This window comes from Xenia sp. Carnegie-2017, unplaced genomic scaffold, assembly GCF_021976095.1.
Source record: "Xenia sp. Carnegie-2017 unplaced genomic scaffold, XeniaSp_v1 HiC_scaffold_20, whole genome shotgun sequence".
In the NCBI taxonomy this organism is placed as follows: domain Eukaryota; kingdom Metazoa; phylum Cnidaria; class Anthozoa; order Malacalcyonacea; family Xeniidae; genus Xenia; species Xenia sp. Carnegie-2017.
Genome location: NW_025813483.1, coordinates 9,136,591 through 9,154,208, shown reverse-complemented (window position 1 = coordinate 9,154,208; position 17,618 = coordinate 9,136,591). Strand labels below are relative to the sequence as shown.

Here is a 17,618-nt window from a genome sequence, read left to right as displayed (position 1 = left end):
AGAGTGATGGTTAATTGTTAACTCGTCTCGATTAATTGATTTTGCCGTTTAGCATTGAGTTAAAAAAAGTCGACCCGCCTTTATGCTGGACGGTTTTAATTAGACGTATAAGTCATCTAGACGTAATATCCGTCTTAAGCATAAAAACGGCCATTAAAAGTCAACACCTCGCCCTAAAATTATTGACAAAAAGTCAACAACCGACCGACAGCCACTTTCTTTCTTCCAATTTTTAACTGAGCGAAAAGGTGTAATCCGACTATTCTTACCAGGCATACTCAATTGTCGAGATTTAGAAACTAAACTTTAAAATTAAATTAGTTTTACGAATGCCCCAGAGGCAAGTTTTCATAGTGAAATGTCAAGAATCGCGAGTTTGTCAAACGCCTTCTCTTGCTTCTCCCAAATCTCAAGGCATTTAAACTACGCACGTTTTTCTTAAACAATCAACCTCTTTCCTACCGCATTTTATTCCTTTCTTTAGCTTCGAAACGTGAACAAAGTAGAAGACATGATGTGGCGGTTGACCAACGTGGCCGCCAAAAGCGGCTTGTTCGCAGTCATGGAAACCTCTTTACTGATTTTCTCTCGTATTTTAGTAGAATACAAATTCATTATTTCGAAAGTAACAATCGAAACGGTAAAAAAATCTTTCACAAACTATTGCTCATGGTTTTGTTAACATACCGACAAAAAAGTCGAAGAAATATAAGTTTATATAACCAAAACGAAAAAGTACATGGAGCACAACCTGCAAACATCTTTGACCAGCGGTTAATTTTTTACTACAAATTTAGATAGTGGATACCACAAACATAGAGATTTTCAGCATACAAAGAAAATGAAAGTGTTGTAGTATTAAAAATTACTCAAATACATTTGTCTATGATAAATTATAACATGCATAACAAAATTTAAGACCAAGTACCACATACAATACAATTATTAACAGCCAAAAAAACTTGGTAAAAGAAACTGATAAGCCATACATAAAAGAATTACATGAAGTAAAGTAGGCACAGACCTACATATTTCATTACGTGCATTTGAAGAACAATGGTAATGGACATGCAAGTGTTTGTAACTTTATGACACTTTTGAAATACATGCTAGCTCGTAGTCTCATACAGTATGTTTGGCGGTCGAACATGAATAATTACATCAAATAGTAAAAAAACAGATACAATAGTAGCTCTCACTAGCGTAGGAAAACTTGACTTGCTTGTGAATGATGTATGGTGACACTTGACTTTGAAGGGGCATCACCAGTATCCTTGATGAACCATCCTGCAGCAGTACAAGCATACATCACAGAAGAAGTGGCAAAGATGAAAGCAATTGCACCCACACACAGTAAAGTGGCTGCAAAACCAATTGCTTTTCTCCCATGAATCTCCATATCTATCAAAAGATTTCTTTCCTCATCCTTTTCATCTTCTACAATATTTCGAATACCAGTGCGTTCCTTTTCAATCTCTTCTCTTATTGCGGATGATGTACAATGTCTGTAGTAGTGCGTCCTCATGTAAATGGCAACATATTGACGGGAGTAGAATCTGTCAACAGGGGAGTTATTGCTTGTCATCTCATCAAAGAAATCAGCCATGGCCATACCATAGCAGAGGCAAAGTATGAGTGTCAGAATTGAAACAAATATTGACAGCCACGAGTACCAAGTTATCTATGAAAAGACTTGTGGTCAGTTATAATTGGCAATAGCTCTGATTGCCTACAAAAATTCATGCCAGTCTTATGTCCAGTGAATTTCCCTCTCATCATTGTTGAAAATTAACAAATCTTTGAAGGTAGGAGGTTGCCTTAACATTCACAATAAAAATATTACTCTGCTTCCATATATAAGCTTTTCTTTGATGGAGTGGTGTGATTAAGATGAGAAACTCTATTTACTAGCTACATGGCATGCGTGAAAGCAAGGGCAGCTGGGTGACGTTGAAGACGACAAGTGTCAGTTAAATCTACTCCTCAAAAATGCATGTTCATACGTACAAAGCTATTGATACATTTATTGTAAAAATTCTACTTCATTGGCAATGTCTGTGAATATATTGCGGATAAACAAGAGAGCCCTGGCGTACAATATAATGTAGAATTGAATACTTTCTAGTCTCAAGCAATTCGATAAATTCCTTACCATTTGCTGGCCATTCACAGAGCAACTGTACAAGCCAACAGAAGCCGTTACAATCACCTAGACAAATATCAAATAAGATTCTCGATTTACTTCATGAGAAAGTGAAGTGACGATGCACAAAGACATTTTTAATAAGTGTCGACATTTCAATTCGTATTATAACTCAACCAGCTCAAATGAATTAGATTCATTTTAAAAAAGCTATTTACACGAAAATCATGCCTAAGTTATGACCTCAATGTATAAATTCACCTTGACCATCGCTTCTTTAACAGAACAACAGTAAAAGGCATACTTACTATTATCTAAATTCGTAAATAGATATTTCGTCGTACGACGTTTAACTTACTATTATTCCTATCCAAATGCCCAAGCCAGCCTTAGAGGTCCAATGACAAACGAGCACAGCAACAACGACGCCAAACACGAACATTATAACACCGATCAAAAGTTGTAGTCCGGCCATAACCCGAACACAACCTTTTCCACTGCCATAAAGAGTGGCCATTTTCTAAACTTTTATTTGTAAACTAAAGAACGTCAAGAATCAATCTAAATTGCGACATTCCATTCCCTTATACGGCAAGATTAGCGGGTAAAAGATCCCCGGGAAAACGTTCAGAAATCCTAATGACGTCATGTTTATAAGATCGTGTGAATATAATAGTGAAACAATGGAGAGCTTAACAGCAATTACAATAGAGCCAAAAAGCAAATCAACGATACAATGATATAATATATGCGTATGCTCGCTACATTTTTTTCCTATACATGGCTGCTCGGCAGAATAACTTTTATTAATGTATTTGTTCATAGATGACTGCTTGTTTACGTTTGGCTGTCACGCAGGTTAATCCTAAAAGACATTAACCACCAATGCTAGTGTTATCCTACAGCATCCGACAAAATCTACCTGCCAATGGAACATACACAAGGCAAGTCATCTATTAGAAATGGTTACTTATGATGGCCAAAGTAGTCCGGGTAAGTTGTACGTAATAGCACAACAAAAAAAGATGTTTAGACTTCCTACTTTCTAAGCTGAAGTTATCATTTAGAAGTGTTTCTTAAGACATAGTAGAACATATATTTTTAAAATTGTTTTTGATATCACGTACTAGCCGCTTTTGTCATCTAGATAAGATGTAAGTTCCACATGGTGGGAGGTGGGAAGGGGCGCATGTATTGGAATGTCCTTGTAATTTTCTGCGTCAGATTGTGCAAATCAGACGATTGTCTATTTTAGTTCTCTTAAGATTCCTTGTTTTGTAAGACTTTAGATTTTCTCTTTATAGGTGAAATTTATAAAGTATAAATGTTTTGTCGGTTGAAACCAATTTTACAGGGCTTCCACTACAATTTATTTTTGATTTTTAGTAGATAAAATACATTTTTAAGTTGTTTATCGTTATTAAGTTTCCTTTTTTCATTCGCCAGAAATTTGTTGATTACTCAATCGTGACCAGATGTTCGTAAACAACAACCGTGTGTAGTAAAAATCTCGCGTAAGATGTGCGTGATATCTTTTTATTTATTCTAAATAATCAATGACAATATTTTAGATTGTATAATAGTTTGAGGACAATTACAAGGACAGTAACAAAGACATCACAATAGGTGTATATAAATTACATGACATAAAAAGTTAACAATCATTTATCATCTATATTACATTTGAATTAACTCCATTTACAAACAATTTCTGTGTCAATTGCATCACGCATCTCAATGTGACGTATAAAGATTGCTTTCCCAACTAATACTTTGAGGTATTAGAAATTTGTTGCCAGAAGTTTCGTAATGGCGTGAAAATTTTTCAGAAAGAATAGTAAATGTTCAATTTAATGAATTAAGCACTGTATAATGAATACATAAAAGATAGAATAAAGTCGACGAACCTGCTGCAGAGTAAAAAGGTAAGGAAATAGTGTAAGGAAAATAAGATTAAGTGTTTCGCAAATTACAACTCGCATTAAGTTTGGTCAGCTTAATATTTGCATACAGTTGAGTAAAGAGTAAAAATAATGTCGTCATCCCAACCATAGAATAAATTTGACTTCAATTCACACTATCAACGGCAAGCGTTAGACAAGCAGTTTTGAAAATACCTTCGTTATGACTTGGATGGTTTGTTGACTCTCAAATATTTCATAAGGTGACGTCACTTTATTTAACGCTGACAATATTTACGACCAAGTTTTACTATATCTTGGCAAAGAATTTAAATGTTCTGCGACATTTCAGAGCAAGTTACTACATGGATCTGACAGATTATATTGATAAGTTTTGAACGACATGAACGGCATTTCGAAAAGACAACATAAACGACATTTCAAAAAGACGACATAAACGACACTTCAAAAAAACATTTTTATTTACCTTTGTGTATAACTTTGTATGTTCTTTCGTGTCCAACTTCTATAATTGTATTTACCTTTTCGTTTTTTTTATGTCTACCTCTATGTCTACCTTTTTATTTAACTTCGTGTATACCTTTGTGTCTACCTTTACATCTACCTTTTTGTCTACCTTTATCGTTACTTTATGTCTACCTTTATGTCTATTTTTGTGTCTACCATTATGTCAATGTTTATGTCTACTTTTGTGTCTGCCTTTATGTCAAAGTTAATGTCTACTTTTTTGTCTATCTTCATGTATATCTTTATGTTCACGTTCATGATTACCTTTTTTCTACCTTAATGTCTAACTTTTTGTCTACCTTTGTATCTATTTTTTTGTTTTCCTTAGTGTCTACTTACTTTTATGTCTACCTTCAGGACTACCTTTATGTCCATCTTTGTGTCTATATTTTTCTAAAGTTTTTTCTCTATCTTTGTGTCTACCTGCCGTTGTGTTAACTTCTGTTCCTACTTTTATGTCTACCTTCATGTCTAGTTTTGTATATACTTTTGAATTTTGCTCGTTGTGCACGCTTGGGTTCACCTTTTTGCCGATTTTTGTGTCTACCTTTGTGTTTTTACGTTTTCATTAGGAATACATTAAACATTTTTCATGTAGCTACAATGAAATTGCCAGAATAATTACCACTTCTGTGAAATTGGGGTAAGGGTTACAATGTCAACCCCCATTCCACAACCGCTTATGGTGATACATCAACTTTTTTGAGATTCTAAGGGTTACTGAAAGAACGGCAGATAAATTTTCTAAATTTTAGTAAATGATCAAGTTCACAACTTACAATTTAACGTGCTATGAAAGGAACACCTTAAAAGACCATGAAAATGGAAGCTACTTGTCATTGTAACTAAGTCACTTTGTAAAGTATGTAGAAACAATAATTGAGTAGAACAAGGTCAACGACAAGATGAAAAGTAAAATAGTGATCGACTGTTCCTACCCCAAAAGATATATATATATATATATGTAGGAAGTTTTGTTTATTTGAATCTCCGTAAGTACAAAGCTCGATGCTTAAGAGCAGAGCGTAAATATTGATAAGAAGAAGAAAATACACAAAAACTACAATTTCATCCCGAAAGAGTGAGAAATCACGAAACAGGCTTGTTCGATATGTCTATTCGGATGAGTAAAGTATCAAAAACACAACTACATAAATTTTAGAAAAGTGTGATTATATGTTGCAAGAACATCAATTCTCTACAATGTATAAATATTTCACAGAAACAATACCTAAGCTAAGGCTAAAGGGGACGGAGAAAGTCCACAAAAATTCTACAACATATCGAAATTCCAACCCCAATTAGATAAAAGCTAGAAACATCGCCGCGCTTAGGGCGAACTTCCATTTTGAAGTTTCGTATCTCGCAAGATATCGAAAAATTTAATCGTTTTTAGATTTAAAATAAATAGGCAAAAATAGCGCATGCGCGGCCTTTAAAACGTCGAACTGCTAAATTTCCGTTTTACAAAGCCCATACATCCCAGCATGCTCGAGTCCGGTAAATCATTATCTGAATATTCCTCGAGTCTCGTCACGATAACTTGCCACCTGGCGTTGAAATTAGCCAAGTCATCGTGCAGTTCCAGTTTCGATTCGTCATCGGCAACGTCTTCCAGTTCTTTGCTGGCGTGGTTGATGCGATCGACGAGAGTCTGGTAATTAGCAAACATTGAAATCTTTTCCTACATTAGGGAAAAAATAGACACGTGATGAGCGAACAAGAATTTAAGAAAAATTTCAAGTTTGATACAATACATGCGTCTGTTATGATTTTCATGACTGTAAAAATCATAACAAGCCTTGTTTTTTCTGCAATGAACTTCTTAATTTCATATCGAAAAGAGTCCATTGATGAACGGTTGGATTCCAATTAATTTTGACAGGTAAAATGAATAATTTCATGTATTGAAAAAACTTGGATAGCTTTTTTTGAATATTTTTGATTTCAAAACTTCTTTAGAAGATTTTTGATTACAAAAATTGCTGTTAAAATCACAAAAAAGTTTTTCAAGCGAAGAAATTTTAAAATGACAGTGGATTTTCTAAAACAGTTCATGCATATCTCTCTTCATAAGCACATCAAGTATTTTTCTCAACAACTGTGAATAACAAAGATGATTGGCATATATATATATATACCGAAAAGAAAATTGCAGGACAAAATCCAACCCATTGGAACGTCTTAGAAGTCAAAATATTCAAGCAAAACAACTTCAACTCTTCAAGTTTGAAAAAATTGTATTTTACAAATATAGAAAAGCAGTGGGAAAGCCAGCCCGAATTTTTATTCCTTCAATGCAAATTTTTCATTAAATTGGGATTCAATTATTTAGAAAATTAGTTGCATTCATTGTTTTTTTTTAATTGAATCCAAAATATTTTATTTCTGTAGTTCTATACCTCAAGACTTTTCACCAATTTAATAACGTCCTCCTGCATGTCTTCTTTCTCTTTCTTTAATCTCGTCTTCCTTTCCTTTTCCGTTTCTCCGTTTTCCATCTCGTCGGATACGTTACCTCGCAATCGTTGCGTCTTCGTCTCGTGTTCGTCCAAGTCCGAATTGGTCTCGTCAATGTACGTATTCACTCGTCTTTTCTTGTCAACTATATCCGCTTGTTTGAATTGAATATTTCGAAGCTAACAAAAAACAGAGAAATGTTTGGAGCATTTTCACGAGACGTCATAGCCGCCATGTTGGTGCACCAATTGAAAAGAAGTTAAATGAAGTTCTTTATTTGGTACACCAATATGGCCACTTTCTCCATTGTCCTGTTGATCTCAAGAGAATACTTTAAAACCCTCTATTGAAATGAATCTTTACTGTTCAATGATTTACATTGATCAACTATACTTAAACAAAATATGTGTGATGATGTCGTGTAAAGGCTATTCTTGTTTAGAAAAATGGAGACTTTGACAAGGTAACAAACCTAAACATTGTTAGCAATTGCCAATTTGGATCGCTAAAATTAGTTCTTAGGTTATTTTGGCCATCCACCATGGCAATTGCTATCTTTAAAACTATTCTTTTTGTTCATTCATCATTATCTACACTAAACACACTTATATTTTATAGCTTATATTTAATAGCTTATATTTTGTTGTGTAAAGACTGCTCTCGTTCTTTGCTGTTCATTCATCACTACATATACTAACACAGGTTATTTTAGTTTATATTTTAGGTAGTGTAAAGACCGTTCTCGTTCTCTGTTGTTCATTAACCACTACCTACACTGACACACGTTATCTTAGTTTATATTTTATGTACTGTGAAGACTGTTCTCGTTCTATGTTGTTCATTCATCACTACCTACACTAACACACGTTATCTTAGTTTAAATCTTAGATAGTGTAAAGACTGTTTTCCTTCTTTGTTGTTCATTCATCACTACCAACATATGGTCGTTGTTTAGTTTATATTTAGGTAGTTTTAAGACAGTTCTCCTTCTCAGTTGCTCATTTATCATTAGCTACATTGACACATGTTATTTTAGTTTATATTGTAGGTAGTATTGAGAATGTTTTCGTTCTAGGTTGTTCATTCATTACTACCTACACTGACACACGTTATCTTAGTTTATAATTTAGGTAATGTAAAGACAGTTCTCGTTCTCTGTTGTTCATTCATCATTACCTACACTGACACACGTTATCTTAGTTTATATTAAAGGTAGTGTTATGACAGTTTTCGTTCCCTGTTACATATTCTTCACTGCAAAGACAATTCTAGTTCTTTGTTGTTCAGTCATCACAGTGTGCGCTAACACACGCTATCTTAGTTTAAGAATACGTAAGTATAAAGACTTTTCTTGTTATCTATTGCTCATTTATTACCACTGACACTTACAAAATATAGTAGTTGTAATTTAAACTTCTGGTAGAGTAAAAAGTGTTTGCATTGTGCTTGCTAATCGAACACAATCTAGATAAAATAATCCTTACCAGCTCTATTCTTGCAATGATATCTTTTGCCATTTTGTTCCACCTGCGATCCAACTGAGAAAGATCGTTATCGATAGCTTTAGAAGCAGCTGCTTCGTCGCTTAAAAATTTCATTAACATCATTCCCTTCACGTGTGAATTTGACAACAGGAGTCCATTGTCTTCTAGTTTGGACTGAATGTTCTACAAAGCAAACAGCGTTACTAGGTTTCTCTAACTTATAAACAGAGACACGTTCAAGGCAAGCTTCTGGTAAAATGAACATTTAGGACTGAAACAATCGACATTACACGTCACCTTCAAGTCTTGAATCTGCTTTTTTAATGCTTCCACATTGGCCCAATGTATTTTTTCGCAGATTTTCGACAGTTTTTCTTCGTTTGGATCCAACCATTGAATGACCAAATCCTGATCTCGACTGATCTCCTTCCATTCTTTTATAATAGTGCGCAATCCCAATGAGTATTCATCGGACCATTGCTTTAAAATTTTCCATCGTCTTTCTAGGTTTTTCACGTCTACTTTATGGTTGTTCTCAAGTTCGGGAACTCGGTCGGAGGCGTCCACCATTTTCGCCATGTTTTTCTGTGATAATTCTTCCTCAAATTGCTAAATAACAAAAACAATACTGCAATGATCGCAAAGGGGGAAAGACTCAGTCCATCGCCAAACTTTACTAGTTGTTGAAAATTTTCCCTATTAATTTACCACGCGCCACGTTCGAGCACAACATCTCTAGGGATCAAGAAATTTTATGGAAAGATGGGTAGGGTCTTAACAAAACAACTTCAAAAAAAAAGCAATTTGGACGACTAACACGCAAATTCTAAAAACACACTCAAGTAGGAATTCAAATAAAATAACCTTAAAACTATTTGAAGACGGTATTTTTACTCCACGCACCGGAGAAATCAGTTTGCCATTGATTAGTCGGAGTATCGCACTCAATGAGTACGAGTGTGCTTATTGCTGGCGTCAATTTGAATAGGAAGCGAAGTTATTGAATACGTATAGGAAGGATCAAACCAGTTGCTTGCAAGAACAATTCTATGTTCAAGAATTTCAAGAGTTGTGAGTGTTCTCGTTCTTGATAAATGCAACCTCCACCCCCAAACATATACAAGCAACGTCATTGTATATAATAAATGACGGAATCAAAAAAGTGCAGATGCGATTGTTTTTGTATACCGAGAGTCTTTTTGGTAGATCTTTTTCCCTGTTTTATTCATTTTATTTAACGAATTTGTATATGAAAAATTGACGTTGATGACACATTAAGAAAGCAAACAAAAGTTGCCGTCGAAATCCTCTAACCGAGTCTATCTTGCTAATTTCACGCAACAATTATACGTAAGTGCAGGCAATAAACATAAAACTTGTTCCATATCTTACGTATCATATTCTGCTTTAAATTTCTTCAGTTAAAAATTTTGTAATTTTGTTTTAAGCATAATTAATTTTTTGCCTGTTAACACTATTAACCCAGGTCTAATCTGTGTTTAGCTAAACATACCTCTTGAGATGGGTTAGTAGTGTTTACAAACAAAATATCTATCCTGGTTTAATTATAACTAGGTTGAACACAGGTTAGTTTATGAAATGTAAAGTTACCTAAACACTTATAAAATTTCGTAATTTATTCTATAAAGAAATAGTAATATTTTTAGTCGTTTACTTGACTATTTTAAATTTCTATCTATAGTTTATTACTTCAAATTTAGCTACAACCGTTTTTCAATTGAAAACAACATAGTTCACTTAATTTTCGTGCCAAAACATGTCTTCAGTTGTGAATCCAGCTTAAATCAAAAGAAACTGCATAAGTTTATTTTCCCCCTTTAATATTCCATTGGTTTATAATTTAAATTTGGGAGGCAAATTTTACTTTGTGGAAGTTCATAAACAACATCAATGTATGAATTTATTTTGAAATCGATACACTGTGAATATAATTGACTTATTCTAAATACATCACTAATTAAAACTTTTAAAATGGAACATTGTTCCGATTTTCGAATAATAATAATTGCTTAGTTAAATGTAAAATGCACAAATTCGAAACAGTTCAGTGCAAAGAAGCCATGCACATAACTCGGTACATCGATGAAAACAATAAAAAAACTGAAGGTACCCAAAGGAAAAGGTTTTCTTTCGAAAAACCATTTGCAAATAAATTCATAATAAAGATTGAGTACATTTTTCATTAAATTACCTTGTGTTCGGTAAGTGCTTCTTCGAAACCTTCTAATGTTGCAATTTCCAAATAGTTTAAAGACATTCTGTTCTCGCTATTGGTGATCCATGCCTTGCGTTCATCGATCTCTTTGCGGAACAGTACTAAGTAGTCGTCGAATAAACTACTGAATAAAATGAGATCAACAACAGGGAATATAATACCTACAAAAAGCTTAGTAATCTAAGTGTAGTAACTCTAAAAATGATCTGTTATGGTCTTGTCAATGACTGTTTATATTCGGTCCACCATACACATACTCAAGTGTGCGATGTCTTCCACTCAAATGTCAATCTATCAAAAGTTACCTAATGTTGAAATTTGATAGTACAAACATATCCTATATTCTTCAGTCTAGTTTCTTCATAAGGAATCATCCAATGTTGAAACTTGAGTCCATTTATACTCCAATCTAGTGACTTCGTGATGTTGAAACGCGCGTCCTTATTTCGAAATTTGAGTTTTCTTACACTAAATTTACTGCAGCATTTATTTACATGGAGTGATTGGATGAGATATAATTCTAATTACACTCGTACTCCGGTCTGATCTATTCATTTATAATGTTAATATGATTTTTTAGAAATGACAAAACTATTTTTCTATACGTAATTTGAGCGTAAAATTTGTAACAAAGTCGCTTACCGATTGAATTCAGACCGAGCTTTTCCAGTTATTTCATTGGCCCATTCCTTCAATTTCTTAATTTTCTCATCCACTTCCACTTTATCTTCTTCATTTAAAATAAGAATACCACACGTGGTAATTTTTGAAGCCAGTTCCAAGTTCTCTGTCGCAATTGCTTCAAGCTTGCTTACACTTTCGGCAACATTCTGCAAAGAGTTTTATAAGTTTTCATTGAGATTCTAATCATTAAAAAAAGGCGGAGGATATTGGGGTAGCGGGGATGTGCCAAGTCGGGCTTTCGTAGAACAAAGAAAGAACAGACAAGCAAAAAACTCAGCACCACTTTATTTGCCCTTTTAACGTACAAACCAAGAGATTGTAATACGAGGGCAAATAAGCAGCAGTGGGGGGAGGGGAGGTTTGGGGGCAGTTAAAAGGCAATAATTATTGTTTATTTGATGTGGCCATAATTATAGTTTAAACAATATAATCTAAAACATATAGATTTTTCTATGGCTACCACTTGGTTACGTCACTAGTAAGTTACTACTTACTAGTATGTGATCATACCTTAGCACCATCCATTTGCTCCGTGGCGGTGTCGAAGTCGTCGGACAGTGTAGTGAGACTAACAGTTGTTTCAACTTCTTCGAACGTGTGAATGGAGCTTGACAATAACTGATTTAAACCTTCAATAAGTCTCGCATATAATCTGCAACAGTTCAACAGTAAATAAACACAATGTATGTTGGACATAGACTTGTATATCGTAAGTTTTACATGACGTTCAATGAAACTTGCGCTTATTCAACTGATGCATTTGATTGACTGACCAATTGAAAGTGACTACTTCTCAAATTAATTGTTGAAGAAAATCAAACTCAATGATATCCATGTTAAAATGCAATCAAAACCTCTAGAAACCCATGTTAACCATTTAAAAATGCAACCAAACCCACTGGAAACCCATGCTAACCATTTAAAAATAAGATCAAACCCATTGAACACTAATGCTAACCATTTAAACATAAGATCAAAACCACTGGACACTCATGCTTACCATTTAAACATAAGATCAAACCCATTGAACACCCATGCTAACCATTTAAAAAAGCAATCAAACACATTGAACACTCATGCTGACCATTTAAACATAAGATCAAACCCATTGAACACCCATGCTAACCATTTAAAAATGCAATCAAACCCATTGAACACTCATGCTGACCATTTAAACATAAGATCAAACCCATTGAACACCCATGCTAACCATTTAAAATGCAATCAAACCCATTGAACACTCATGCTAACCATTTAAACATAAGATCAAACCCATTGAACACTCATGCTGACCATTTAAACATAAGATCAAACCCATTGAACACTCATGCTGACCATTTAAAAAAGCAATCAAACACATTGAACACTCATGCTGACCATTTAAACATAAGATCAAACCCATTGAACACCCATGCTAACCATTTAAAATGCAATCAAACCCATTGAACACTCATGCTGACCATTTAAACATAAGATCAAACCCATTGAACACCCATGCTAACCATTTAAAAATGCAATCAAACCCATTGAACACTCATGCTAACCATTTAAACATAAGATCAAACCCATTGAACACTCATGCTGACCATTTAAACATAAGATCAAACCCATTGAACACTCATGCTGACCATTTAAACATAAGATCAAACCCATTGAACACTCATGCTGACCATTTAAACATAAGATCAAACCCATTGAACACCCATGCTAACCACTTAAAAATGCAATCAAACCCACTGGACACTCATGCTAACCATTTTAAAATCTAATAAAACCAACTAGTGTCCATGCTCCCCATGCAAAACCACAACAAAAGCCAATGCTACCTATGCTGCACTCCGCCCCCCCCCCCCTACAACACTAGGAACCCGACGACATCACTGTAAAAAAATTTTGTAATTGACAGAAAAAAACATTGCGTCGTATTTTGCACAATTAGTAGTCTTTATAAAGATTTACTTAAACACATGCAGTAAAAAAGGCCAGAGTAAAAAATCACAATTATAATGTCGTACCCGTTAATTGTTATTACAACGCAATGTGTTAAGACATCGTTTTACCAACCTTGAATTCTTCTCCTGAAGTCGCCTCTGAAGTTTATTTCTTGACTTTGCAATCGAAATCATTTCACCCTGATATTCGTTCACTTGTTGATCGTTCAACATTGCCTCGGCTATCAATCTCTCGTTTAACTCGAGCGTATTCAGATAACTTTGCTCTCCTTTGCTAATTTCGCGCCTCAGTTCCTTGGAAACAAAAAATATGCGATTTGACCGACGTTGAAAAAGTCACGTGATTGTGGTATTGCGGTTCATGTTTAAGGCCCGTTCACACGATCCGATTTGTCGGATCCTAAAAAAACGGATCGTGTGAACACATATAAACTTAGCCTCCGACGGTTGGATCCGACAAGATCAAAGGAAGCTGACTAGCCAAATTACATAGACTTGAAAAAGACTTGAAAACAAGAAAAAAAATCCAATAAATACATTGATAAATGTTCTGGATAACACGAATGGCTGCTCAAACGACTATAAACATCTCAACGAATATAAATATCACCAAAATTATTAGACCGTCTGATTCGGTCTGAACAAACAACCAAAAGACGGAACCGAAACAGTTGGATCCGACCAATCGGATCGTGTAAAAGGGCCATTAAACAGCAGGGACTTTCTTGCGGTAAGCGATTTACGGCAAAGTTCTTTTAACACATTTAAGACAGCCAAGTGACGTTCAATGCTCAACGGTTCATTTTTATTTGAGTATACTTCGAGCTATAGGCAGTGGAAATTATAAAATAGGCTACAAATGCAAAACACCATCTTAAATTCAAATTTTCTCAAAACGGCAAACCTAAATAAAATGCGGGTAGTTGAGGTTTGCCGTAAATGCCAAGCTATAAAACTCTCTCATATGTATTACAGAGATCCACATGGAAATAATTTTGGCAAAATATCTTGGGTTTAGATCTTATCGATTCAAAAGGATATTGACTACGTGCGATCGCCACGACCATCACAGCATGAACTATATCAATGTGTTTACCTGTAGTTTGCAATATTCATCATAAACTTGGTTTATGTCGGCGACGTCATTATCGATTTCGTTCATTTTTCTCTCGCAGTATCGCAGCCATTTTTTTACGTCATCCTTGTGGTGACCGTGGAAAGTTATGACGCCTTTTGCGAGTCTAAGGAGAAAAAACATTTCTAAAATATTTTCACTTTGTCACATACCCCGTTTGTAGTTAAAGCATATCAAAAATCCAATTCAACAATTAGTGTATTGAAACTATGTTGTAATTTTGTCCACGATTTTTGGGAGAGTCTCAATATGCTGCCGCCATGAACAAAATAATACTTCTTTTCGACCAAGTGGCATTCATGTAGGAGTTTCCTCACGTAGGATATTATATTTTAGAAAAGACCAAGATATATTGCGCTTGGTAACACACAATATAATCATCAAACAAAGAAAAATGCAAAGTTTCCCTATTTTCTCCCATTAACTTTCTTCTAATTTTACTCGTTTTAAACAATACAAGTTCAAAGATCTTTTGCCAATCGCATCTTTCTTTTTTATTTTTAAACATTCCCGTATTGCTATTTCCGTATTTCTACCTCCTAAGTTACAACAACAAAGATTTATTACCTCAAACTTAACTAGATTACTCTGGAAGCGTCAAAACTAGGCGAATATCATCGGTTGTTAATTTTATCATCCAACCTTTTGTGTGACTCAGTCACTATGATGTGGCTCAAGACACCTCGTGAAAATAGCTTCTATTTCAAAATTACAGGTTACCTACGCACGACACTTTTCAATGTCTCAAAATCAGATCATAAATCCATCTGAGTAATGGATCAGATCATGAATCACTATGAATCGCAGCAAGCTAGCTGGGTTCGTATGAACAGCCCTTAAATTACAACTATGTCGCATGGATTTGAACCAGGTATGACTTTCAATTAAAAAGGGAGAAAGGAAAGCCATGCGCTCTGATATTTTGTGGAAGCATTAAGTTATTAAATCAGTCAATAAACTAAATACCGTCTACGTTTTACTAATTCCAAATTACAGCAAATATTGATATATGAAATGAATGACAGTTAAATTTACCATTCATATAACATTTTTACGTAAAGCCCTTAACCGTATTTTGAGTAGCTGTAACTACACACTACAGATTTGAACAGTACAAAGCAAAAAGCTGAGTTGCTTGAAGAAAGGTCGGAAATATATCTATGAAAAATTGACCAGTCGTTAAAAATGTACACGCAGCCAGCTTAGAAAGCCTTTGAATGTAAAAAATTATGACATAATACATACATTGCTATTCTAAATATGCAACGGATAAAGAATATGAGTCACAGCGACTAAATAAACATTAGAAAGATTATATCAACATGTATAAACATAACATAATATTCCTACCTGTTCTTGGTATCGGCAAACTGCCTTTCTACGGCCGATATACGAGGCTCCAATTCCGCGGATTTGACCTTCAAAGTGCCTTCAAAACCATCCGTAGAGATGTAGCCCTTATCTTCCATCTCGATAATTTGCCGTTTAGACTCCTCGAATTGCAACAAATGCTCCTGGAGATATTCCTCGGATTTCTGTCTCACAAATTCAAAGAAAACAAAAAAAGATTAGAAATAAACACTCCACCGAAGGAAACCCCATGGTCAGACCTCGTGCGATGTTTACGAATGCGAGTACGAGCAGCAGAAACAACTCAGACTAGGCAGGACATATACTTTCCGCATAATGTCTTTAGAATATTCAAGTGTGCATGATAAAACAAAGAATGGGCGTCAGGGTGTGAAAAATATGCATAAAGATTACTTTGTAGTCACGAAATACGAGGTTTAACTTGGCTGTTGTTCAATGCATACGAAATAAAAAGAAAAATTTATTTGTGCGAAATGACGTCTCGCTGTTTAGAGACGAATCTGCTGAAATTTAGAAAATATTTCTTTTGAAAGCGACAAACCATAACGATTTACCCACACATGGTGTCATACTGAATGAATTATAATTAACGTAATATAATATACTGAAAAAACAACGAATTTTAAAGGACGCTTGTTTTCCCAACCTTCCCCCACCAACAAAACACTATGCACAGGATACAGGGCAACTTTATTCTTGTATAATACCCAGTAGTAAACTTGAGCAGTTTATTTTGATATAATTCGGTCTGTTGTTTTCATCAGAAGTGAAAATTTCCAGACTTATTTGCAAGTGTTACTACGGTACCTTAATTAAGTTCACTTGATCTCGAACAGCATTCGCTTCTGCTTCAACGGTTCTCAACTTTTTCAGATCCTCGAGAATGCGGTCCACCATCGCTTCAGAGCCATTCAACTTCTGAGTAAAGAAGGCCAGCGTTTCATTTCGCACGCTGAAAGATGCAGGGACAAGATTTTGTTGTACTGCAAATGTTCTCTGAGGAGTTTCACTGTTCTTTACATTTGATTACATAATTGAACCTTTTCGTCATAGTTATGAAAATACGTCATTATATATTTGTCCCGAGTACTACCGACAGAAATTACAGAAAGGTTACAAAACACGCTAACAAAGAAGTTTTGTATGAGAAGACACCACTCAAAATATAAATTCTTTTACGATAAGCATTTTCATCACTTTCAAGAGGAAAAAAAGTCAACAAGCAGAAAAGAAAGAATTTCTTTCACAGTCCACAATCGAAATTATATTTAGCTAATGTTTCCAAGCAAAGCCCTTGTAGTTGATTTATTTTTTCTATCGTATATAAAAAGACGTGAAAGGACAGGTCAAGTACAAAGGGTAAACAATTGCAAAAAGTGGGGATAGCATTATCGCTCGATACTGCTTATAGCATTATCGGTCGCTTGTCCATTTCCGCACATCATTAGTTGTGTGGGTGTTTATACGTTTCGGCCTGCAATGACGAATTCATGTAAGCAGATATACGTGGAGTGTTTTTGTAATAACCTCAACAACACTTTACACTGACGTCAAAAAATTTCCTGCTTTTTATAAGTAATCTTTGCAAATACAAAACGAAAAATTTTAGAGTCTTTTCTAATTTTCAGTTGTACTTTGCCTTTCACTTTGTATTCACCCGGCAAGTCAGCTATAATTACTATCCTTCACACAAAAATCAAAAAATAACATCGAGACCATTCAAC

The 17,618-nt window shown here is 34.7% G+C and overlaps 2 protein-coding genes across 5 annotated transcripts in view; both read right to left on the bottom strand.

Moving 5' to 3' along the window:
* Positions 1-762: 762 nt before the first annotated feature.
* Positions 763-2,704, bottom strand: LOC124442173. Its single transcript, XM_046992657.1, has 3 exons — positions 2,502-2,704; positions 2,153-2,209; positions 763-1,681 (listed from the first exon to the last, which is right to left on the bottom strand). Exons 1-3 carry the CDS (start codon positions 2,658-2,660, stop codon positions 1,199-1,201), a joined length of 699 nt encoding a protein of 232 aa, XP_046848613.1. The 5' UTR covers positions 2,661-2,704; the 3' UTR covers positions 763-1,198.
* A 3,020-nt stretch (positions 2,705-5,724) lies between these two features.
* LOC124442169 (utrophin-like) overlaps positions 5,725-17,618 on the bottom strand; it is a 91,669-nt gene continuing 79,775 nt past the window's right edge. For 2 of the 4 annotated variants that reach the window (XM_046992650.1, XM_046992652.1), the window contains 11 exons: positions 16,702-16,846; positions 15,874-16,058; positions 14,485-14,629; positions 13,501-13,682; positions 11,947-12,088; positions 11,395-11,582; positions 10,729-10,876; positions 8,814-9,125; positions 8,517-8,699; positions 6,975-7,211; positions 5,725-6,256 (listed from right to left, as the gene is read on the bottom strand). In XM_046992650.1, coding sequence (XP_046848606.1) covers positions 6,008-6,256; positions 6,975-7,211; positions 8,517-8,699; positions 8,814-9,125; positions 10,729-10,876; positions 11,395-11,582; positions 11,947-12,088; positions 13,501-13,682; positions 14,485-14,629; positions 15,874-16,058; positions 16,702-16,846 — 2,116 coding nt within the window. In that variant the 3' untranslated portion in view covers positions 5,725-6,007. Of the gene's footprint in view, positions 6,257-6,974; positions 7,212-8,516; positions 8,700-8,813; positions 9,126-10,728; positions 10,877-11,394; positions 11,583-11,946; positions 12,093-13,500; positions 13,683-14,484; positions 14,630-15,873; positions 16,059-16,701; positions 16,847-17,618 lie in introns of all 4 variants that reach the window. The other 2 variants (XM_046992651.1, XM_046992653.1) reach the window with 2 other exon arrangements.

Coding starts and splice junctions, on each gene's coding strand:
- LOC124442173 (XM_046992657.1), bottom strand. CDS start 2,660: ATGGCCACTCTTTATGGCAGTGGAAAAGGTTGTGTTCGGGTTATGGCC. Junction 2,210..2,501: donor GCATTTGGATAGGAATAATA/GTAAGTTAAACG, acceptor ATATTTGTCTAG/GTGATTGTAACGGCTTCTGT. Junction 1,682..2,152: donor CTGTGAATGGCCAGCAAATG/GTAAGGAATTTA, acceptor GTCTTTTCATAG/ATAACTTGGTACTCGTGGCT.